Source organism: Pristis pectinata, chromosome 24 (assembly GCF_009764475.1).
Source record: "Pristis pectinata isolate sPriPec2 chromosome 24, sPriPec2.1.pri, whole genome shotgun sequence".
Lineage (NCBI taxonomy): Eukaryota > Metazoa > Chordata > Chondrichthyes > Rhinopristiformes > Pristidae > Pristis > Pristis pectinata.
The window spans coordinates 12,467,477-12,493,636 of record NC_067428.1 but is presented as its reverse complement, the minus strand read 5'-3'; the positions used below and the strand labels follow the sequence as shown (position 1 = coordinate 12,493,636).

Below are 26,160 nucleotides of genomic sequence, written 5' to 3'. Positions count from 1 at the left end.
AAACAGGACCTTTTGGCTCACCTCATCCTTGTTGACGGTGATGCCTATCTACACTAATCCTATTTGCTTGCATTAGGCCTGTATCTCTCTACTCCTTTCCTGTCCAAGTACCTGCCTTTCAATGACTAATTGTATCTGCCTCTACCACCTCCTCTGGCAGCACAATTCTAGGTAACCACCACTCTATGTGTGAAAAATTTACCCCTCAGATGGTAGTGTAGCGGTTACCATACAGCTGTTACAGCGCCAGCAACCTGGGTTCAATTCCGGCTGCTGTCTGTGAGGTGTTTGTACGTTCTCCCCGTGACTGCGTGGGTTTCCTCCGGGTGCTTCAGTTTCCTCCCACATTCTAAAGACGTATGTGTTAGGAGCTGTGGGCATGCTACGTTGGCGCTGGAAGTGTGGCAACACTTGCCGGCTGCCCCCAGAACATTCTACCCAAAGATGCATTTCACTGTGTGTTTCGATGTACATGTGACTAATGAAGAAATCTTAAACCTTAAAATTTCTCCCCTCTCATCTTATACCTGTGCCTTCTAAGCTAGACTCCACTGTTCTGGGAAAAAGACTCTATCGATCCTATCTACATCCCTTAGAACATTGAAAGGACTGGACAGAGTAGATGTGGCCAAGCTGTTTTCCTTGGTGGGTGAGTCCTGGACCAGAGGGCACAATCTTAGAATCAGAGGGTACCGGTTTAAAACAGAGATGAGGAGAAATTTCTTTAGCCAGAGGGTAGTGAATTTATGGAATTCTTTGCCACATACAGCAGTGGAGGCCTGATCATTGGAGGTGTTTAAGGAGGAGATAGATAGGTATCTAATTAGTCAAGGTATCAAGGGATACGGGGATAAGGCCAGAAATTGGGGCTAGAAAGGAATAGTTTTTTTTCTCTTTTTCTTTTTTTCCTTTTCTTTTTTCTTCTTCTTTCCTTTTTTTTTTCTTTTTTTCTTTTCTTTTTCTCTTTTTCTTTTTTTCTTTTCCTTTAGCTCATGGAGCAGACTCGATGGGCTGAATGGCCTACTTCTGCTCCCTTGTCTTGTGATCTTGTGATCTTATAATTTAAAAACCTCTATAAGGTCACTCCTCAGCTGCCTCTGTTCCAGTGAGAATAAACCAAGCCTCTCCGTATAGCTACAGCTCTCCATTCCGGGCAACATCCTCATGAATCTCTTCTGTACTCCATATTGCTACCACATTCTTCTTGTAATGTGGTGACCAGAGGTGTACACAATACTCCAATTACGGTCCAACCAATGTATCGTACAATTCAAAAATGACATCCCAACTCAATAGCTGGTGCCTCAGCCTATGAAGGAAAGCACACCAAGTGCCTTCTTCACTACCCCACCCACCTGTGTCACCACTTTCAGCGAGCTATGGATTTCACCCCAAAGTCCTTCTGTACATTAATGCTCCTAAGGTCCCCTGATCTCTGTGACTTGATGATGAAATTCACTGCTCCTTCAATGCACTAGCCCAGCCATCAGTTAATTGAGGAAAAGAGTATTTGAAGATCAAAACCTCAGACTTCATGGTCTAGAGGCAACAGTTATCCCTGCCTTCCATATGCTTCTGAGACCCGGGCTACCTACAGTAGGCATCTCAAGGCACTAGAAAAGTACCTTCATCACTCTCTCCACAAAATCCTGCAAATTCAGTGGAAGATGGCCAACCAACATCCTGTCCTCTTCCAAGTCAACCACGGTAGCACAGAGGCCCCAGTTACACTCAACTGGGTTTGTTGGGCAGGACACACATTTGAATGCCCAACACCAGACTCAACAAACAGTTACCCTATTCCAAGTTTTGCCATGTGAAGAGATTATTGGGCGGACAAGGATATAGTCAAGGCATCCTTAAATATATGCAACATCCCCACTGACTCCAGGGATGTCTGGCCCATTACCGCTCAAGGTGGAGAAGAAGTGTTTGGTATGGCATTGTGAATATCAGGGCCATACATCAGGAGCACATTGAGGCCCCGTGCAAGTGTCAGAAGGAGCATACCACTCACAAAACCACCCATCCACTGGTCCCATCAGGTACCTTCTGTCCCATCGGTGGAACAGTCTGTGGTTCCTACATTGGCCTCCTTAGCCATCTCATAACCTACAAACCAGAGTGGAACTAAGTTTTCCTTGATCCCAAGAGACTGCATAACTCATCTAGGCAAGTAGAAGGTATTCCTGACTTGCACCTTGTAGATGGTGGAAAGGTTTTGGGTTGTCAGAACATGAGTCAATTACCGTGGATGCCCAGCGTCTGTCCTGCTCTTGGGACCACAGTATTTCTGTGGCTGTTCCACTTGAATTTATAGTCAATGGTGAGCTCCCAGGATATTGACAGTGGGGGAGCTTGTCACATCCATGCAAAGTTCTTATATTTTTTTTGAGGAATCCAATAAGATTGGTGAACTTTCTGTCTGCTCTTCTAGCAAAAAATATATTTTTACGTAAGAACTATTGGTATGTTAACAAATGAAAGAAGCATTTTTAGATCTTAAAGTCAGCCACACCTGGAAATTCTAATATATTGAAACAACAATTGAGTCAAAACCTGAGTGTTTACTTGGCTGTCATGGCAGCTTCTCAACTGCAGGAGAGTGCTCTCTGGTGTCACTTGTGAAAGAGTCAAGGTTTCTTATCTCACGCTCAGAATTATTCTCTTCCACAATGGCCAGCTGCTCCCATAGAGAACAGCAAGCCACCTGCAGTTTGTCTTGAACTTCCATGCATATTTGGTCAAGTGCCAAAATCTAAGATGGGCTGGGGGTCAAATGCTGGCACATCTGACATTGGAATCACCAGCAAGCAATGACATGCTGCGCTGAGAAGCCAACAGTTGCAACCCCCATTCAAAGAGAGTTGCTGACTCATTAATAAAAGGTGTATAGTTTATTTGTTTTTAATGTTCTTCATCATTTGGTATCATTTTTACCTACCTTAATTAATTTCAATTTATCAATTTTAATATTTAAGGAAAATATTTATATCTAATCTATTTGAACAGTCTTTAAATGTCTCTAGATATATTTAAAAATAGTTCAATAGCCTTCAACAATGGCAAGCTATCAAAGACCATCAGTGCTTTGGAGGGGTTGCCAGGATGCGTTCTAGCGGGAGAGCCCAATGATCTGACACCTTGCACCACTCTGCTGTTTATGATGCTTCTAAAGTGCAGAGGATTAGTATGGCCAATCTTTCCTACCCCACATAGGTTCATATGGGTGGACAGGAGCCACAGGCAGCCACCATTTGCTTGATCCTGGGGTTCAGGTGGATATTAAAGAACTACACCAGTCAATATTCTTCTCTTATACATCACCAAACACAGAATAACCAGTGATTTTTCTGAAAGCTGTTTGTGAGATCTTGCCATGCAAAATGACAATAGTCATGTTAGTCATTATTTGTAAAGACTTTTGAGAAGCCTCTGAGAGGTGAGATATTAGATTCTGAGCCCTGAATTAATAGTATTTAGGAACAGGCACTGGCTACCTAAAACTGTTTCGGGAGGGAATAAATCACTATTCTGCACAATTTACACTTGTGCCATTTTTGGAACAGACCTCAATTTGGCTGAAGCATTCAAATATAAAAAGGTCACTCTATTCTTGGTTCCGCTTAAAGAGTTTTGACATATCAATTTTAAACTTCACCCTATTCTCACAGAGTGTTCTCACAGGTATAGTTCACAGCAGGAATCAGAGACAGAAGCAATGGATGATTCTATCTCCAGTCCTTATTCCACCTTCCCCCTGGCCGAAATGTTCTTCAGCCAACCATAGCCCACTGCAGTTGACACATTCTAAACATTGGTATTGGTTTATTATCACGTACTGAGGTACAGTGAAAAGCTTGTACAGGACAATTCATTACACAGTGCAGTTACATTGAGTTAGTACAGAGTGCATTGATGTAGTACAGGTAAAAACAATAACAATACAGAGTAAAGTGTCACAGCTACAGAGAAAGTGCAGAGCAATAAGGTGCAAGGGTCATAACAAGGTAGATCGTGAGGTCATAGTCCATCTCATTGTATAAGGGAACCGTTCAGTAGTCTTATCACAGTGGGGTAGAAGCTGTCCTTAAGTCTGGTGGTACGTGCCCTCAGGCTCCTGTATCTTCTACCCGATGGAAAAGGAGAGAAGAGAGAATGTCCCGGGTGGGTGGGGTCTTTGATTATGCTGGCTGCTACACCAAGACAATGAGAGGTAAAGACAGAGTCCAAGGAGGGGAGACAGGTGTCCGTGGTGTGCTGGGCTGTGTCCACAACTCTCTGCAGCTTCTTGCGGTCCTGGGCAGAGCAGATGCCGTACCAAGCCGTGATACATCCAGATAGGGTGCTTTCTATGGTGCATCGGTAAAAGTTGGTGAGAGTCAAAGAGGCCAAACCAAATTTCTTTAGCCTCTTGAGGAAGCAGAGGCGCTGGTGAGCTTTTTTGGCCATGGCATCTACATGATTTGACCAGGACAGGCTGTTGGTGATGTTCACTCCCAGGAACTTGAAGCTGTCAACGCTCTCAACCTCAGCACCATTGATGTAGACAGGTGCATGTACATAACTCTCATGGCAGCACCTTGGCTGCTGTGAAGACTGAGCATAAGAAATAGAAGCAGGAGTAGACCATTCACTCCCTTGTACCCACTCTGCCACTCTTATTAGATTGTGGCTGAGCTCTCAGATTAGTGTTAATTTCCTGCTCTAACCCCATATCCCTAGGTTCCAACAATATCTAAAAATCTGTGGTTGATTTTATAACATGGTGATGGTCGTAATGAATTGTACAAAATTCATTTCATTATCTGACATAATGTATAGGGCAACAACCCAAACATGGATTTACTTCATGGCATCTACAGCTCAGCAGGAAATCACAGAAAAACATTTTATCTTCAACAGCAGTCCACAGGTCAGACTAGATTCACAACAGTTAATTTGCTATGTATGAATCGTATGATGAAACAGATTCAAAATTACGTAGTTTGTGAATACTCCCAATCCTGCACTGAGATTGACCATTGATATTATTAGTCACCTCTTGGAGGGTTGAGGCATGGATGTCAGCAGTGACATCGTTAAATAGGTTGCACCTGACACTTAATTGACTCAGAAACTGGGGATGCTGATGCCAGCCTTGGGGATTATTTTATTTAAGTATTCAAGTTCTGAAGTGATTTGAATAAAGTAATTTTAGGATACTCATCATTGTCACAAATTCGATAAGATGGTGCAGCCGTAAGTCTGACAAAAGAATATTTATATTTAACTGCAGAACCAGCAGGGGTGATACTGGGAACGCAGCCTTGAATTTGGTTATAGAACTTTGAACTAATATATGGAGATATCCTTTATACAAGGCTATGAAAGAGACTATGGGATACATTTAGTGGACATGGGAATTAACCATCATCTTTCTAACCATTCCCAGCATCCCTCCATAAAAAATAGTGTGACTTAGCAGAGCAAAATTAGTAAAGAGACTCATCCCAGTGATGGTAATTATAGGAATAATTTGAACTGATTAAATTATACCTACTGTTGCTGGCCCTCAGATGAAAACTTCTTTCCTATCCTTGGTTGTGATTTTTGGACCATTGAACAAAATTGGGGCAAAAAATGCAACTAATAAGGCCTATATTCTGTGTAAGGCTGCCATCTCCATGGCAATCAAGCTTCACAGCCAATATACTCCACCGGATGCAAGGATTTCTTAATTTTATTTACATGGCACTTTTTGTCCAGATAACCCAGTGATAGCAGATACCCTGTGATTTTGGAAAGATATTTGACCCCTGTCAAAGGTAGTATTTAGAATAAGAAAGGAATTGCATTTGAATATTGGCAAGTTTCAAAAGCAACGCAAAGTGGTTCACATATTTCAAACTACTCATTATGGAACCATTATGTGCTAAAATCAGTAGGCTAACTAAGTTGACTCGAGATAGTTTCCTAACTACCCCAGATTCCAATTCTTTCAGCCATTGCTGGACTTGACTGATTTTGCCTGTCATTCTTTCTCCTTCCCTTGCCAACAGTTAAGAAAGCCTGCCATATGTTTCATGGCAAGTACCCTAGAGACATAACTTGCAAATTATAAAATATATATTGTTTATATTCCCTATGGCAGGGATGGGGGTGGGTGGTGGAGCGTTGGAGAGGAGAAACAAGTACTTATTTGCATGTTAACTATCTTTTGTTAAACTGACATTTTTTCTCATTGAAATCATGGCTTCAATGCATCTGGTTTATAAATAACCACATTTAAAAGCAATTCTTTCTCCAAATCCTTTTATCGTGGAAATTGGTCAATAAGTCTCAAAGTACAAACTCCCAAAAACTGCAAATTATGAATGTTGCAAATAGATTTCTTCATGCAGGAAGAGGATAAATTGGACTAACAAATAACCAATTTGCTAAAAGTACAAATACATGTAGATATAACCAAGAAAATGACCTATTGCAATGTTGTCCTGAGTGCTAGAACAAATTGACAGTATATTTCTACAAATTACTTCTAAACCCTATCATTGCCAACATGAAAATGAGATTGTTAGGGAATGGAATTGACACTCGGAAGTCCAAAACTAGTGTAGGAGATTTTGCAACATTGCTATGACCCTGAACAGTCTCAGATTCCAGGGCTCTGTGGGTCATGAGGACCTGCAGACTACCATAGATGAAGTGGGTTAGTGGGTTGCTCAGGATGTTGTGTTCTCCTTTTGCGTGAGGATTTCACATGCTCTCGTTGTAGACTCAAGGACTCAGTGCCTTTTTGAATGTTCCTTCTCCATTTCATGCAGTCATAGGCCAAGAATTCTCATGAGCCAGCCAGGCTGTAACAATTTTTGCAGAGACTTTCAAAATGCCTGTGAAGTATTTTCTCTGTTAACCTGGTGATCTCTTGCTCTGGATGACACTCAAGAGTAATATGCTTATTTTCGGAGATTGGTGTCAGGGATGTGGGTCCACCAGAACTGGTTGATTGCGAATAGAGGCTTGATGCAGGGGATTTTGACCTGGGAGAGGCTGACAATGGTTAGGATCCTTGACAATGACAAGGATTTTGTGCAGAGAGCAATGGTGGGACTTCAAGTGATTTGCAGTTGCCCAGAGCATACAGAAGGGCAGGAATCACTATTGCTCAGCAGATCATGAGCTTAGTTTGAGGCCTTGATCTTCATACACTTTTCCCCAATCAGCCAAACACTGTGCTCATACCCTGAAGCCAATGGTTAATTGTGTAGCTAATGTCTGCCTTCATTGAGTGGTAGCTCCTGAGATATGAAAAATTACCTATGCTTTCCAGGGTTCTGTGTGGATCTCGATTATCGAGGGCAGCAGGTGGAGGACTTTTGTCTTGTTTGGTTACAGTATCCAATTAATCTGCTACCTGTATTTCTTTGGAAAATGGGAGGAAACCGGAGCACCTGGCAGAAACCCACATTGTCACAGAATGTGCAATGCAGATAGCACCAGAGGTCAGGATTGAACCCAGGTTACTGGAGCTGTGAGGCAGCAGTTCTTCCAGCTGCAACACCCTGCCATCAATCCTCTCATGTACTCCGATGAATGACTTAATAATGACTTGGAACCACATTTATGCTATTTTAAAGCCCACCCAAAGTAAACAGGTAGTCCGTATAATTTAGTAGCGGGAGGTAATCATCATGCCAGTAGGGATCCAAGTTTTTCTTTGTTGCTTTTGGAAGCACTTGTTCCAATTAACTGAAAAGCAGATAATTGATTCAGCTTTTAAAACAGCTTGAAGCTAGCCAACTATTCAAGAGGTGGCTTTATTTCCTTACAATTTTTATTGCATCTCCGCACATACCATTCAATTTAGAAGCAAGTGGCTGAGTGGTGGAAAAAAAATTCTAAGTAAACATGAAATAATGATGCAGAAGCCAAATGCAGCATTATTTTTCTTGGCTGCGATCATGTACACTAATGGCTTGTACACTATTCAAAAAGAATCAGCTGACAATTTTTTTAGCAATGAAATTGGATAGCTGTTTAAAATTTGAAGCAAACAACAACAAAATAGTAACCAGATTAGAGTACAAAATTACTGATAAGCCATCAGCACATGGACTGAATGACCTCCTCTGGTTCTATGATTTGAGGACGTGAAAGAAATTCAAAATCTGGTGACTAAATACAGTTCTGTCAATCAACTGTAGCTCTGTTCCAATTCATTTGTAAGGTTAATATAATGTATTTATTGCTAGGCTTTAAGAGACCCAGGGAAATAGATTTGATAGTTTCAACACACTGACAGTTTGGGCAGATGCAGAGCAGGGACAAACTGACCTAGCACAGGAAATAAATCGAGCTTGCAAAGTTCTCCTCAAACATCAGGAGACTGGTGTTTACTTTGGGAAAGCTGCCCCTCAGATGAGTCAAGCAACAGCCTGATATAGTTAAACTTACAGAATTGTACCTCTACACAATATGCCAAATTCCTTAATCATTATCCTGGGTACATCCTGTCCACAGGTGGGACAAATTCACCAGGGCTGGCACAGGCTGGTACATGGGCAGGAGGGAGTAGCCCCTCGGAAAACTCATCATAGACTCGATACCAATGAAGTTTCAGAGCATCAGGTCAAACATGGGCAAGGAAATCTCCATCTGATGTTCGTGAATTGGTGCACACTTTGTGTTGAACAATACTGACAGCAGCAAGGGCACAGAATGTACTCTGTGTGAAGGGCTTCACTGATATCACCAAGAGTGGCTTGGAGCATCATAAATGACTGAATGCTAAGGGATGTATCTGCCAAATTAGGTCTGCAACATGCAGCAAGTGAACCAACATGAGGGTTAAACCTATTTGACCTTGTCCTCATCAACTTAGCTGTGGTAGATACATCTGTCCACTGAAGTATTAGAAGTGACTACTACACATACTTTGTGCTGACTTCACATGGAGGATACCCTTCATTGTGTTCATTTGCTAAAATGAGTAGACTCAGAATACAAAGCTGAGTCAACAGATAATTGTAGAAATGTATTTTGTTTCAATGCAGCTACATTGACCTTTTGAGCTTAGGGCAGGGAAGTATGTTGTTGATTCCATCTAGTGCTTGATCTGCAGTATCTTGAAGATGGGACTGGTTGTCCCTTAATGGCTCCAAACAAAACCAGAGAACATTTTTCAATTAGTTAATATGTTGCATATATTTTAAAATAATTCACAAGCGTGTTCAGATCTCATTTATTTTAATATGTACAAAGACTGAAACTTACATTACATTTAAATACAATATTGCCAACAGAAAAATCTATCAGAATCAGTTCCAAATTAGTTAGGTTTAAAGTTTATTAGAAGCTACTGGTATTTCTACACTACTATCTTTCAAATTTCTTCTGTATGTAGGCACCAGTTCAAGAAACAAGACTTGAAGTCTTTCAGGTAATAAGACCTTGCAGAATTGTATCAATACACATCAAATTATTGCACTGTGGAATCAACTTACATGTATGCTGTGAGTTCAAAGGAACAAGCATCTTCTACTGCCATTCACACACTTGCCTTTTATTTTGGGTACCCAACTGTGAGTTCCATTGTTTCTTTTTGGAAGGTCTTCCTATGCCTTTACAGAGTGATAGTATTTCATTGCACTTATGTAACGGCAACACACACAGCTGTGCTGAAGATTAGGGACAGGGTGACTGAATGGAAGAGTTGTCATTCCAATTGAGCTCCAACCATTAATGCTCACTGAACAGGATGCTGCTCCTTGCCCTCCATTTTGTTTATGGAAACCAATTGAAAGCAGAGGGACATTTTGGTTTTACAAATTAAAACGCTTGATGTAATAGTAGATCCCCCACACTTATTGGTACATTTTTTGTGAACATTTTAAAAGGGCCTTCTGATAACAAACCACCAGATTGAACAGCAAAAAATGTTAGAAGGTTCATGAAACACTGTGACCATTTGTCTCTGTGTCTGAGCTATTTGAAATATTAGACTGGTGTTCACGGTCCATTTCTGATTGGTCAAAACTAACATCACTAGCACGCAGAGATGAATGCACGTAGGTCTCATTGTCTTGCGTAGGACACAAGTCCTGGTGGTCAGTTTTAGAGAGAACTTCTTCTTGGTTCTCAGTTGCACAATAAGTCATTGTGCTGAGGTCCGCTACTGTTTGAAGAGCATCACTGTGTGAAGACACAACTTTATTTTCTTCAGAACTTGAACTTGGTTGAGCATGTTCAATGGCACTAGAATCATTTGGGACATTTGAACCATTATTGCTTAATGACTCATTCATATTGCTGGAGCTCTCTGCAGAAATATTCCTTTCTGGAGCTGCAATGCCTTCTGATATAATAGCTGCAGTCTCTGCCACCCAATTCAGATCACCACTTAATGGGGTCACCTCAGGGTTTGCATTTTGCATGCGAACAGGCTGAATGCTATCTGCTAGGCTGGGAGCATCATTCAACTGGGCTGGACCAGGAGTAGATTCAAGAAGGTTGTCAGGATCTGTGGGGTTCTGTTGAACACTTTCCATTGCAGTGTTGTTGTTAAGGTTATCCTGGAGTGTTGTCTGGTTGGCTTGGCCAGCCTGTTGGTTCTGTAGCAACATCTCCTGAATGCGAATTTGTTGAAGAATGGCAGGCAGCTCATAGTGATGGAAAAAGTAGATCATTGAATGCTGGGGAAGAAAACAGCACCCAATTAAAGACCTGAGCCAAAGCTAAAGACAAGTCACACTTTATTCAAGTTATCTCCTTGTGGAGAACATAACCACAAAACAATTAAAACAGTGCAAAAATTGACAACCACCTAATCTGAAAAATGGATTTAAATTTGTAACTTGTTCCTTGGTTGACAACAAGCCTTGCTTAGCCTCAAAGGCAGAATTTTATCCTGTGTACACAGTACTGAACACTTTGTGGCTTCTTAACAAAGGCTTGTCATTGGAGCGTGTGTATCTGTTGATCTACTATTGTTTCTCTCCTATAATAGGACATTCAGTTCTGACAAAAACTTCATACCTGAAGAGATTCAGTTGGCATTTCTATTTTAAGGTGTTGCCTACAGATTTTAACTATTTCATTTTTTTCCCCATGAGTTGTCAGTTTTTTAAAAATTAAAATGTGAGAAAAGGGACATAAAACAGAAATAAACATCTCAAAAACTGCCAGTGCTTAACTGCTGATCTAACTCAAAGGGAGAGATAAAACTGACAACCACCTAATCTGCACTTGACTGTCCCAGATCTCCAAGGTTTCACATGCAAAGAATATCTTCAACGATTGGTTGTATGACCGAGGTGGATCAACAAGTATGACATAGACATTAAATAAGTAGGAGTATTAAAATCTGTACTTACAAAACTGACATCAACAAAGTTGTACTTTAACTATACCTGGAAACTTCCAGTATAAAAAACACATTTGGAACTGTCCTGTACAGAGTGCAATGTCTAGTCTAAACTGACAAGTCAGCAGCATGTACATGACCCATGCCATCATCCTCCAATGTCTCTTCACTTTCATTGCGTGTCCCTCACTCACCTGATTCTATCTTTATTCATTCTGTTGTAGTCAGAGAATTACCAGCCATGACTTTTCTTCCTTCATTCACAGCATTAGCTCTGGTAACCCAAAGGATATATCCTTGGACATGGGATTCAGTTCATCAGGTCCATGCTAGCTCCCAACAGAACAATCCCATCAGTCCTATTCCTACCTCCTTATTTCCCTAACATTGTATTTCCTCAGATATTCCTTTTAAATCAACCTCTTTGACCAACCTTTCTGTCATCTGCTCAGCATCACCTTATGTGGCTTTATATTACATTTTGTTTGATAATGAAGATTTCAGTTACATTATGGCATTTTATTATATCAATGGCAACAATGGCAAGCTTTTGTATGGAAAATGTTACACAGAGCAGAAACAGAGTGCATCAAGTTGCCAAATCAGACGGAGCAACAGTAGGAACTGGTTTAGTGATCCGGGATTATATTGTGAGGCTGAGCTCTGATCACTTCTGACTACTCTTCAGTAGATTAGCAGATTCAGCAGTACTGCTTGCCACATTGGCAAGGTCCAAAAACTCTCCCAGGCTCACAAGTGAAGAATGATATGTATTCTTGAACCATATCCAAGAGTCAACATATTCAGAAAGTGGGGGGCAGGGGAATTTAGAAAAATGAAGAACTCGTTTATACCTGTATAAACAGCCAAGACGTTACTAAAGCCAAACTGCTGTACTGGCCATTGAAACGATAATGATACGCGTAAAAGGCAAAGTGGTACAGGTAAAAGAATCTGCAAAACAAACATTCATTTTTAAATGATTGAAAAGAAAGACATTAAATATAATTATTACAACGTAAAAGGAGGCCATTCAAACCATGGAGTACATGGCAGCTCCCAGCTGAGCAATTCCATCAGTCCCATTCCCCCGTATCACTTATTCTCTGTCACATGCCCATAATTTTCCCTTTTTGATTCTTCTGCCACTTGCCTATATTATGAGGTAACTTACAGTAGCCAATTAATCGACCAGCATGTCTTTGGGATGTAGGAGTAAACTGGGGCACCTGGAAACTCTCGCAGTCAGGAGGTGAACATGCACACAGACAGTGTATGGGCCAGGAAAAACCCAGGTTTCTGGAACAGTGAGTCAGCAGCACTACTTACTGAGCCACATGCTACCTTTCTTTAGGACAAATATTAGAATAAAACTTGTAAAAGAGATATCACTTTTCATAGTCTGTACTGTGTCAGGGTTGTCCATCAATTTGCTTCTCTTCAGTTTGGCTAGGGAGAGGGAACTTAGCCAGGGTCCTTGATTTCATCACTATCAGAAACCATGTCCCAACTCTTGTGCATTGGGTGAAGTATGGTTGAGGGTAAGCAGTAATGTCTCGCACAATTAGTAGTCTAAGCTTACATTCACATCAAATTCACATGAACAATGCACGTTTGGTCAGAGTACAAAGGGTAGTTAGCTTGCTGAAACCGTACATATGCAGGAATGGTCCCTTCAAGAAGAAATGGATATGAAATTGGAGCAATTTAAAGGACTTTTTATTTTGGTCAGAATAGTAAAACAGCATTAAAAATTATACTAACTTCATGCTTATATATAGAAATATGACATAGAATATCATTTAATCCATAATGCCCGGAGCTCTTTTTGGAACTACCATTCCCATAGCCTGAGTCGTCAACTGTTTCAGTGCAGCTCAATGAGAGCAGGAACTCCAATTCAGGAATCAATAGCATTGAAGTACAAATTTTTTTATTGGAAAAATTTGATACTTAGAGGCTTTTCCAGGACATGAGACTGCTACTTTTTCTTTAGGCATTTGGTCAGGTTTCATTTAAAATTAATTATCAATGGGATATCCACCAAACATATTCAAATTTTTTCTTATAACATGCTGAATTTGTACTCACCACTACTAGCATATCTAAATTTAAAGACAAGACACCCACCTGAGCCAATGCCGTTTGCTGGTGTTAGTGTGACAGCAAATTGCATCATACTGATCTGCTAGCCAGACAATTAAAATAATATAAAATGCTGTGGTTGTGTCATTGAAGAATTCTGACATTATGGCTTCCATCCCTGGAGGAAGAGAACGATCAGGCATTTAAAAAGGTTTTCATGAAAAAAAGATTCAAACCTCTACAACACTCCATAATTATAAAATGTCACTCACAGATATTGGTATTAAGCAAAATTAAATAGGAACACATTCTGATATAAAAATACCTCCCCATAATTGCCATTCATAATTAAAAGGAATTTAGAACTCAGGCCATACAGTTTTTAAAACATAGAAGCTTTTTGGCCCAATGACGCAAAGAGTAATGAGAAAAGAAAACTTTAAAGCAAACTTTTTTTTTGCACTATTTATTTTGGAAATTTATAGTAATTTTATATCTTTGCACTGTACTACTGATGCAAAACAACAAATTTTAAGTCATCTAAGTCAGTGATAATAAATCTGGTTCCAATAAATGAAAATGCGTGTTAATTTCCTTTAAACAATGAAGATTTGAACTGGTTTATTTTGACAAACTGTTGCCCATTTTCACAAAAAAATGCAACCTTACGACACCATCTATTTAGAGCATCTCAAGCTTACATGTTGCAATAAAAATCAATTTGTATTTAGAATAATTATTAAATGATGATTAATTATTTGATAATTTACACGAGGAAGTGGTATTAACACAGCAACTAGCATCTGTTGCATATTATTTTTAAAACAAGAGGAATTTAAAAAGCCTCCTAAATCAGGCCAGGATGGTGAAACAGCATTGAAGGCTGTACTAACTTTATGTCAGGATACACAAGAACCATGGCATCGTATAACAGAATATCACTTGGTCCACAACATCTGCGCCGGAACTTTACTGGTAAAAATATCAAAATAATTCCACTGCTCTTCCCCTGGACAGAGTTCTCCTCTGCTTCAAGGTACTTTACTGAGAGTGGGATTTGTGGTGCATGAACCAGTGGCACTTCTGTGCTTTGGTATAGATTATTTTCCCCCCAATGGAGTTTTTGAATTTTTAGAGGCTTGCCAAGACACCAGATGACTTGTTTTACTTTTGGGTAGCTGACACTGGTTTATTGAAAATTAATGGTCAATGGGAAACCTGCAATAAAGAAAGAAAGATTATAACACATATCATTTCAGTGGGGAGAATATTGCCCAAAGGCAAAGTAACTTGATGAGATAATGGATGGGATAGAAAGTGCAATGAAGTCTGCTTGGAAACCATGATGAGAGATAATAGGTGATCCAAGTAAAATTTAATCTAAGAATGAGAAATCTTCTTTCCTTTGAGATCAAAGGCATGAAGAAATCATTTTGAGGATGAGTTCCAAAGACTCATGATGTACTTTCCCATTTTAAGTAAGGAACGCCTTGTTTTCAAACAGTGAATCCACTTCCTAGATTATCACAGAAGGGGAAGCATCTTCTCCATATCCACCTTTAGGACCCTGTACGTTTCAACAAGTGCCCTCTCACTCTTCTAACCTCTAGTGGATACAAACGATATCCAAGCTTTCCTCATAAGAGAACATGTGGATTCCAGGTATTTGCCTGGTAAATCTTATCTGAACTGCTTCAGACAATTAACACCCTTCTTTAAATAAGGAGACCAACACTGTATGCAGCATTTGAAGTGTGGTCTCACAAACATCCTATATACCTGCAAGCCTCCTGCATATTATACAATAGGAGAGCCAGATCACCCTGTATCTCAGAGCAGAAAGATGTTTTATTTAAAAAATATTTTTTTAATATAAAATGGAATTGTAGCTGACATCTGAAATACTTGGGCATATCCTACACTAGGCATCTAGCAATTTGAAAATGATTAAACAACTTGAAGGGCTATGTGGTCGGTTGACTATTATGAGTTATCAGGGCTAAGCCATGTGCTCATACACTCATTATTTTAATACATATTGCAAAGGAAATACAGCTACGCATTTGCCACATCATAGTGACTGCAATTCAAAAATAATCCTAAATGTATGATAAAATATTATTTAAAAGCAAGGTTTTCTTTCTTTTCTAAATTTCAAAAACTCAGTAAAAATGATAGCCTCTTTCCTCTTGCAAATTACAGAAGATATTTTGAGATGTATTAATGACAAGAGAGAATCTTGTTTATTTATACATCTCTATGGACAAAATGCCTCCAAATATCCATCTCAGACAAGAGCCCCCTACATCTTAGAAGGGAATTACCCAAAATTGATAACAGATAATACTTCATTTTTCCAAAAATGACCAAGTCAGTACTTATTACCTATCCTTAACTGCCTTTGAGAAGGTGGAGAAACCAATTCCTCAAACCAATGCAGTCCTTGTGATGAACCTACTCCTACACTGGTATTGGGTAAGCCGTTCTGGAATTTAGACCTAGTGAGGATGAAGGAACAATGAATATTTCCTACTCATCATGGTGTGTGATCTGGAGAGAAAGCTGCAGGAGGTGTTTCCATGTGCCTGCTGCCCTTATCCTTGGTGGTAGAAGTTGTGGATTTGAGAGGCACTGTCAGAATGGCTTAAGTAACTGAAGTACAATTTATGGGTGGCGATGGAGGGAATGAATGTTCAGGGTGATAGATGAAGTGCCAATCCAGCAGGCTACGTTGTCTTGGATAGAGCCTTTATGAACGCTACTGGGGCTGCACTTGATCAGGCAAATATTATTTCATTGCATTCCTAACTTGCACCTTATACATTTGGACTGTTAAAAAGTTGCCGGTTGCTAGAAGATCCCAATTTCTAACCTGTTCTTGTAGCCATATTACTCGTAGCTGGCTCAGTTGAGCTCCTGGTCAGGGGTGATCCCCAGGATGTTGATAATGGGGTCTTGTTGTTGATGAAACCATTAAATGCCAGAAGTAGGTAGTTACCTTTCTTCCTGCTGTGGTTCATTAACTCATACTTGTGTGGCATGAGGAGTTGCAAATGGCATTAAACATGAACAAATATCCCCACTTCTGAACTCCTAGTGCGAGGAGGCTATCGATGAAGCAGCTATATGTCTTTGGACATAGATACCACCCTGAGAAACTCTTGCAATGATTTCCTGGGGACCTCCAAAAACCACAATCATCTTCCATATTGTGTGGCAAGATTCCAAGCACTGCAGTGTTTTCTCCTTGATGCCAACTCACATCAGTTTTACCAGCACTCTTTATTGCTACAGTCAGTCAAATACTACCTACATATCAAGGGCAGTGTCTCTTATCTTCTGGTCTAACCCAAGGCTAAAATGAAGTCTGTAGCCGAGTGATCTAAAAAATCCATATTGAACATTTGTATTTCCTAATGATGCATGAAGCCATTCAAGCTCATCGTCTATTCTGGCTCACAGCGCAATCCTGTTCCCCCCCCCCCCCCCCCCCATTCTATTCTTCTCCACATTCTTATCAACTCTCCCCAGGTTCCACCTTTCACCTACACGAGAGGCAATTTTTACAAGGGCCTATTAACCCTCCAATTTGCACAACTTTGGAATGTGGGAGGAGACCAGAGCATCAAGGAAAAATCCACATGATCAAGGGAGAATTTGCAAACTCCACACTGCCAGCATCAGAGGCCAGGACTGAAGAGGGTTGTTGGAGCTCTAAGGGAATTGCTCTACTAGCTGTGTAATCACTGTGCAATCATTATCAGGATATAGGTAAGTACTACATGATGGTGCTGTCGACTACATTTTCCATTACTTTGCATAAGACTCAGTAGATTGATTGGGCAGTAATTAGCCCAACTGGAAGTGTCTTGACTTTTTTTTGTGGACAGGGCATACCTGGGCAATTTTCCACATCTCTGGGTATATGTCAATGATGTAACTACTGGAACAACTTGGCTAAAGGTGCAGTCAGTTCTGGAATGCAGTTAGGATGTTGTTTGTTCCCATAGCCTTTGCTGTATCCGATGTGTTCTGCTGTTTCTTGATATCATGTGGAGTGAATCAGAGAGGATAAAAATTGTTTCCTGTGATGGTGGGGATTTCACGAGCAAGATGAGATAAATTATCCAAGTCACGCTTCTGGTTGACCATGATTGCACTTTGACACTTACATGCTGGGCTCCACCAGAGGATAGGATTGTTCTTGGAAACTCCTTCCCTTCACATTCCCAAACTAGGCTGTTTAACTAATGTGATGTGAGCACCGATTCATCGGTTAAAGATCAGTTGGTGGTTAACAGGAGGAGGCTTAGTTATCCAGGTTTAATCTGATTCCCTGAAAACTCATGGGGCTTGGAGTCAATGTTGAAGACTTTCAGGGCCACTCTTTCCCACTTGCATGCCATCATACTACTACTTCTGGTGTGTCTGCCCAACCAGTGGGATAGGATATACCATGCAACCATCCTCACGAGTAATAGAATTGTAATATGGGCTCCAGAATCTGTGAAAACCTCTATCACTGAAATTCAAACTTTTCCTCTGAATGAGGTGGGGTCAACCGAAATGCAAGCCATGTGGCAGCATAACAAGATGCAACCTTGTTGGGATAGAATGAGTCCATTTGAGATAGAATAAGTCAGCCAACAACTCTGGTGATAAAGTAACTATCATTGCTTTGTTTCTGGAGGACTCACCAGGTAAGAGAGGTCAAGACCCATAAACAGAAGTCTTAACTCTAATTCCTGTAATATTTGATACTGTATGTGTAGCATACTAAACAGACGTTATCCAAATAAAGAAAAAAAAATCACATGAAGAATGTATCTTTGCAATAAGCACAGAACTGGAGGACAATCTGCTGAATTTGTGCTATACATCACGTTAGACTGAGACAATTATTGCTCAGAATTTCCTCTTCCTTAATTTATTGTCTGGATAAATGGTCAGTATTCAAGTCCATGAAAATGCAATACGTAACTGACACTTTTTACATAAGGGTTCATTATTTCTAATGCGACAGTTAATTGCATTTTCAGCACCTTTGGTGATACAACACATGATTAAGATAAGGAATAGGCTGGCGTCCAAATCAGACCCCTGCTATCCAGTCCACTGTGGACATTACAGCAACATGGTTTCAACTGTCATTTTCTCTGAGTTACCAAACTATTAACCTACCTTTCTCGATTCGATAGCAGCTAGGTATTTCCAGCATATTCTATTCTATTTTCCATTTTTTTAATTTCAGATTTCATTCATTTTTCTTTCCAGCTCTGCAAGATACCAATTACCTACCAGATAACACTGATAGCAGGTTCTGGGAATTGTGAAGGATAAAGTGACCTGTACATAGTGATTCTGCACCAGGCCACCTTTTGAAAGATCGTTTAAATAAACAGTTCTATCCAGGTACATGAGCAAATTTTAAATAAATTCACACCAGTACCATCTTGCACATTCCATCACAAAATAAATGATAAATACAAGATTTGGCCAATATCTCAAAGTGAGACAGTAACTTTTTTTTTGTGGAGTCACAGGGAGCACCTCCATTTTAACCAATGTTTCCTTTAGGGAAGGAAAATGAATGAAAACTTGCACTCGAGCACCAAGATAGCTCCTGCTACCAAACATGCAAGTTTCCACATTCAGATCAGATTCATGAAAAAGACAGCAATGTCATTAAAAACACTACTGATGATAAAACATCCTTACCAACTAATGCTAGTATCACTGTAAGTAAGGGAGCTGCAGGAAATGCAATGGTCATGTTCATCTCCAGCATCTGCAACAAATCAACTGAAAGAAAAATCCCATTAATTGAAAATATGCCATACACATCTTCCCGGTTTTAAATTAATCTTCCCTGCTCCTTCTAAATATAAAGGACATTTTTTTCTCTAATTTATATGGTACATCACTATTTTTGGAACCAGATTACATATTGTGGTAGATATAACTTTGAGGTGGGTTTTAACATTCTGCCCATATTCATTATTCTTTCTCTTGCAACCGTAATTATACTTCAAAAAGTACTCAATTCATTGCTATGTAAAATGCAAGTCTGCCTTCCTTCTCTATAACTGTTAGGCAAAGCCATATACATCTATGAGAAAGACACAATAATTTAGAAATAATGTGGGCTGGCAATATGAATACACATTTTACAAATAGAAATATTGTACCAAATCTCCACATGTAAAGAACTGGTGTAAATGTGTCCAATCATGTCCAGTACATATCAGTGCCTTAACAAGAATTAAAGTAATTGAATATTTGGGCATCATCTCTTTTCTAGGAACTACACTTGATCCATAAATTAAATAATGACAGTCATTTCTGATATAAGATTTTGGAGCCAAGGTGGCCAGTCACTGGCCAACTGTAAAATACCACTCAATAATGATCTACTGTACTACAAAGGGTAGAGTTAAGACTAAAAGAACTGTGTGGGTTGCAAACACGTGTCTCATCAGTCTGTGGGGGGAGATAGTAGACATGCACTAGTGTGCAACTCAAAATATACCTACAAAATTTAGAAGCAACAATTAGAGCAAACATTTCTATGAACGTTGTACTGGAAGGGATGAGAGGAGAAAGAACAAAGACATTTTTAAGAGTGAAAGCAAAAACATTGTGAAAATGAACTTGGGAAACATCTTTTGATTCATGCTCAAACATCAGAGGGGTAAGGAAATCACATACTCAAACTTTTCCCAAATAGCAACATAAAAAGCCTGAAACTGCACTGAGGTTGAAGCACAAGAACATTTAATAGTATTCATGACATTTCTTCCCCGCATTATTGCAATGAAAATATATTTTACTTAATTTTACATTGCTCAATATCTGCTCATGTTGCAGTGAACATCGTTGGCAATAAACGCTTTGGCATTATTTAATATTTTAACTTGAAGCTAATGTGAATAATGGAAAAGATGAAATGAAGGGTTATTTTCTGAATTCCTATCTATCTCATAAACACTGGATCAAGAAGTGTGCAAATTAACTTTTATAAGGAGATTGGCATTTTCTGTTCACTTTATGTAAAGTTAACTTTAACAAAGAAACCTTAAAAAAAGACTTACCAATAAAGACAAAGATCTGATGATGAGAGTAACGTAACAGCATAGAAACTGACAATGTCTGAAGAAAAGGAAAGAAAAAGTCAAAGCATCTCCTGAAAGTGGAGATTAATTGAAAATTGATTTTTTAATTATTTCTACATCCCACTCCGGCCTTCCTGTCTATGGCACCCTGCACTGCTATAATGAGGCCCAACGCAAACTCAAGAAACAGACCTCATCTTCCAACTAGTCAGGCTGCAGCGTGCAGTACTCAATACCAAATTCTACTACATTGGATAACTTGCTCTTTCTTTCCGTTTGTACGAGAACTGACCATTTTTGCCTACTGTCCTTTTATTCCTTTTCCTTCTTTTGTATAGTCTGACCTGCTGGGCATGTCCCAACAGGTCAGACCATACAATATTAGCAAAGCATTACACAGACAAAGAACCTTAATCTACTGCCCCTTAAATGCCACATTTCACCTTATCACACAAAATTCCCTTTGTTCCACCCATCGCCCTGCCCCACCTTCGCTGTTGGACTTGGACCTGAAATATTAAGTTTCTTTCCACAGATGCTGCCTGCCCTATTAAGATTTTCCAGCATCTGCAATTAAAAAAAAAATTCAATCTCTCCTCGTACTACGGTCTTGGTATCCCAGGAATCACTCTGGAGAACCTTCATTGGCTCGCTCTATGGTAAGAATTTATTTTCTTAGATAAGGAAGCAAAAACTGCATGACACTCCTGGTGGTCTCACCAAAGCCCTGTATAATTTTAGTAAGACATCCTTGCTTCTGTACTCAAAACTTCTTGCAATGGCCAGCATACTACTTGCCTTCTTAATTATTTGCTGCAACTACATGTTTGTTTTCAGTGACTGCTGTACAAGAACACCTAGACCTTTTGTAACTCAACATCTCCCAGCATCTCGCCAGTTAAATAACGTGCTGCCTTTCTGTTTTTCCTACCAAAGTGGATAACTTCTCATTTATCCACGTTACACTGCATCTACCATGTACTTGCCCAATCACTTGATAGCCTCTTTGCATTCTCCTCACAGCTCACAATTCCACCAGTTTTATGTTGTCAGGAAACTCAGAAATATTTTCTGTTCCCTCAGTCTCAATACATGTTGAATAGTTAAGACCAAGGTCTGATCCCCATGGTATTCCACTACAGGTGACCCCCACATTACAGCTGTCTGGGTAACAGAATTCACGGATCACTACCTAAAAATTTGAGATACAGAATAAAATTTGCTCTCATGGAATTTGTGGGAAAAAAAGTAAATAAATAAACATAAAATTTTATTTTTTGTCCAACTTGCGTTTCTTGACACATGCACAGATGACGTAGTCTCGCATTACAGAAAATTGCAATACAGACTGTTTACTAGGAAAGCAATCTCCACCCCCTGTAACACAGGTGTCACCTGTAGTCACTCCCTGCCACACTGGAAAAGAAACATTTATTCCTAATCACTGTTTCCTGTCTAACAATTTTCAATCCATGCAGTATGTTATCACACAATTCCATTGTTTTAATTCTGCACACTACCTCAAAAGTTTTCTGAAAATCCAGGTACATCATATGCACTGATTCCCTCTCATCTATTCTACCAGTTACATCTTCAAAATTCTCCTGTAGATGTGCCAAACATGATTTTCTTTTCATAAATACTTTTCATAAGGTAGATAGTCTTTTTATAGGGTAGATAGAGTTTTTTTTCTCCATATCGAAAATGTCAAACACTAGAGGTTATAACATAAAGGTGAGAGGGGGAAAGCTTAAAGGAGATGTGCAAGGCAAGTTTTTTTTCACAAAGAAGGTAGTAGGTACCTGGAACATGCTACCAGAGGGGGTGTTGGAAGCAGATACAATAGGGACATTTAAGAGGCATTTAGACAAGCACATGTACATGCAGGAAATAGAGGGACATGGATCATGTGCAGGCAGATGAGACTAGTTTAATCTGGCATTATGGTCAGCACAGACATTGTGGGCATAAAGGCTTGTTGCTGTGCTGTACTGTTCCAAATCTATAAATACATTTTCCCTATTATTGATGTTAGACCAATCAGTCTGTAATTTGCTGTCTTCCCTCCTTTTTTAAATGGTAGAATCACAGTTGACATCCTTCAATCTGCAGGAACTATTCCAATAACCTACAGTATTTTGGAAGATGACAACGCATTCACTATTTCTGTGGCTACTTCTTGTGGCACTCTGGAATGCAGATTATCAGGTCCTGGCGATTTATCAGTTTTCGGCTCTATTAATTTCTCTAGCACTTTTTTTAAAAAAACTATTATTTATTTGCTCAGAGAAGACAGAGGGTGGTGATAGATGGAGCGCATTCTGCCTAGAGGTCGGCGACCAGTGGTCTTCCGCAGGGATCTATTCTGGGACCCCTGCTCTTTGTGATTTTTATGAATGACTTGGATAAGGATGTGGAAGGGTGGGTTAGTAAGTTTGCTGATGATACAAAGGCTGGTGGTGTTATGGATAGTGTAGAAAGTTGCTGTAGATTACAACAGGATATTGATAGAATGCAGACCAGGGCTGAGAAGTGGCAGATGGAGTTCAACCCAGAAAAGTGTGAAGTGATACACTTCGGGAGATCGAATTCGAAGGCAGAATACAAGATTAATAGCAGGACTCTTAGCAGTGTGGAGGAACAGAGGGATCTTGGAGTCCACGTCCAAAGATCCCTCAAGGTTGCCGCGCAGGTCGATAGGGTTGTTAAGAAGGTGTATGGTGTGTTGGCCTTCATTAGTTGGGGCACCAAGTTCAAGAGCCGCAAGGTAATGTTGCAGCTCTATAGAACTCTGGTTAGACCACGCTTGGAGTATCGTGTTCAGTTCTGGTCGCCTCATTATAGGAAGGATGTGGAAGCTTTAGAGAGGGTGCAGAGGAGATTTACCAGGATGCTACCTGGATTGAAGAGCATGTCTTAAGAGGATAGGTGGAGTGAGCTAGGACTTTTCTCTTTGGAGAGGAGGAGGATGAAAGGAGGCTTGATAGAGGTGTACAAGATGATAAGAGGCATAGATCAGTGGCGACAATGGCTAACACAAGGGGGCATAATTTTAAGGGGTACGTTTTTTTTAAACACAGAGAGTGATGGGTGCGTGGAACACACTGCCAGCAGAGGTTGTGGGGGCAGATACACTAGGGATATTTAAGAGACTCTTAGGTAGACACATGAATGATAGAGAAATTGAGGGCTATGTGGGAGGGAAGGGTTAGATAGACCTTAGAGCAGGATAAAATGTCAGCACAACATTGTGGGCCGAAGGGCCTGTACTGTGCTGTAATGCTCTATGTTCTATTTCCATTACTTTCTCCTTTTCATTAGGCCCTTGGTTCTCTAGCATTTCTGGGAAGTTACTTGTATCCACTTGCAAGAAAAGAAAGCTGAAGATCTTTTTTAATTGCTGAGCTATTTCTTTGTGGCCCATTTTAAATTCTGTTTCTGACTGTAAAAGACCAACATTTATCTCCACTAATCCTTTTCTTTTAATTATCTGTAGAAATTTGCACAGTCCACTTGTAGGTTCCTTGCAAGTTTACTCTCAAACACTTTTTGTGCTATAAATCAATCTCTTGGTACTTCTTTTCTTAATTTTAAACTGCCTTCAATCCTCAGGTTTGCTACTTTTTCTGGAACCTTATATGACTTTTCTTTGAATCTAATACTAGGTTTAACTTCTTTTGTTAACTACGGTTGGATTGCTCTTCCTTTCATGCTTTTATGCAAGAAAGATATATATTTTTAAAAAGTTTACAGCATGGTAACAGGCCCTTCTGGCCCAACGAGTCCACATCGCCCATTTAAACCCATGTTAATCTACCCGTACGTCTGGAACGTGGAAGGAAACCGGAGCACCCGTAGGAAACCCACGCAGGCACGGGGAGAACATACAAACTCCTTATAGACAGCGACAGGAATTGAACCCGGGTTGCTGGCGCTGTAATATAACTGTAAAGTAACTGCTGCAGTTCCTACACTCCTTCTTTGACTGTTAGGCATTACCTATTCACCATCATGCCTTTCAATGGAATTCCCTAATAGCCAAGTCACTCCTCATACTTTCATAGTTTCAGTCTGAACTACTTCACTTTCCACCTTAATGAAGAATTCTATCAGGTTGCAGTTTCTCTTCACTAAAGGATCCTACACAAGTTCAATAATTAGCCCTTTATCACTAAACAAAATGAGATCTAAAGCAAATCTTCTCCTGGTTGTTTTAGAAAACTATCTCATATGCATTCTATAAATTCACCCTCCACTTTATACCGTTAATTCAATTTGTCCAATTTGTATGTAGATTAAAGTCATCCATGATGATTGCATTGTTCTGTTACATCTACTCCAAATTTGCTGAAATATGCAGTGCCCAATGTTGTAAGGTTGTCAAATGTAACGGTACCATTTTATTTGGTGGCCTGTAAGTAACTCCTACCAATGTTTTTTCTCCTTTGTTTGACCCAAATTGATTCTAATTCTACATCATGATCTGCTGAGTACAGATCTCCTCCCTTTTTAATAGGACTACACAACCTCCTTTTCCTTTTTGTACATTCTTCCTAAGTGTTGAACATTCTTGATTATTCATCTCTTAGCATTGGTCATCCTGCAGCTATGTTTCCATAATGGCAATGAGATTATACCCGTTTACTTCTATTTATGCCACGTATTCATCTAACTTGTGAATGCAGTGGGCACCTGCAGTTTAGAATTTTTAATTTTGCTATTTTAATGTTTTAAATACTTCTGACCCCATTTGCTGCTTGCCTTTGTTTCTGCTGTGTGTTTCAATTACTACTTTCCTAACTTACATTTCCTGCTTTGTTTCACTCCTTCCTGAATGATCTTTGAGGTTCCAAGTACCCTGCCAACCAGTTTACACCCTCCCCAACAGCACTAGCAAACCTCCCTGTAAGAATAGTGGTCCTGGTCTTGCTGATCTGCAACCCATCTGCATTGTACAGGTCCCACCTGCCCCAGAAATGGCCTCAATACTTCACAGAGTGAAAGCCCTCTCTCCTGCATCATCTCTTCAGCCAAATATTCATTTGCTCTATCCTCCTATTTCTTGTACGTGTTAGCATGAAGCTTTAGGGGTAATCCTGAAACTATTAATTTTGAGATCCTGATGCTTTTTTTAAACTCTTTCTTAAACTCTGCCTGCATTCTCCTTTCAGCCTATAGCTGTTCATTCTATCCTTTAGGATGCTCTGCAGCACCTCAATGACATCCTGAACCCTGGCATCAGAGAGGCAACAAATCATCTTGTGGTTATATCTGCATCCACAGAAATGTGTGTTCCCCTTAATATTGAATCCCTTATCACTATTACTCTCTCACTCTTTTTCCTTCCCCTCCAGTGCAGAAAAAGGGGTCTGAAAATGAGGACAAAAATATTACATGAATACAATGACATACTAGATACTAGTGGAGGTTGACAAAGGGTGAAGGAGATGTGCTCTCACAAAAGGCATTACATTCAGAGTCCTTTCAGATTACTTAATATATCTTTTATTTTAATTGTAGCTAACTTTATTTCACAACAGTCCCGAACATGTGGACTACTCGTGATGCCGATTCTGGATCAAATGGATGTCAATGCTCTCCTGAACATTATAAAAAGTG

General features: G+C 39.8%; 1 protein-coding gene across 1 annotated transcript in view; it reads right to left on the bottom strand.

Annotated features, from left to right (window-relative positions):
• Window positions 1-9,164: 9,164 nt before the first annotated feature.
• The window catches only part of tmem259 (transmembrane protein 259), a 48,872-nt gene continuing 31,876 nt past the window's right edge, over window positions 9,165-26,160 (bottom strand). Inside the window, exons 7-11 of the mRNA XM_052038037.1 lie at window positions 20,521-20,578; window positions 19,148-19,231; window positions 13,475-13,607; window positions 12,199-12,298; window positions 9,165-10,673 (exon numbers count right to left, since the gene is read on the bottom strand). Of these exons, the coding sequence (XP_051893997.1) occupies window positions 9,930-10,673; window positions 12,199-12,298; window positions 13,475-13,607; window positions 19,148-19,231; window positions 20,521-20,578 (1,119 nt within the window). The 3' untranslated portion in view covers window positions 9,165-9,929. The remainder of the gene's footprint in view (window positions 10,674-12,198; window positions 12,299-13,474; window positions 13,608-19,147; window positions 19,232-20,520; window positions 20,579-26,160) is intronic.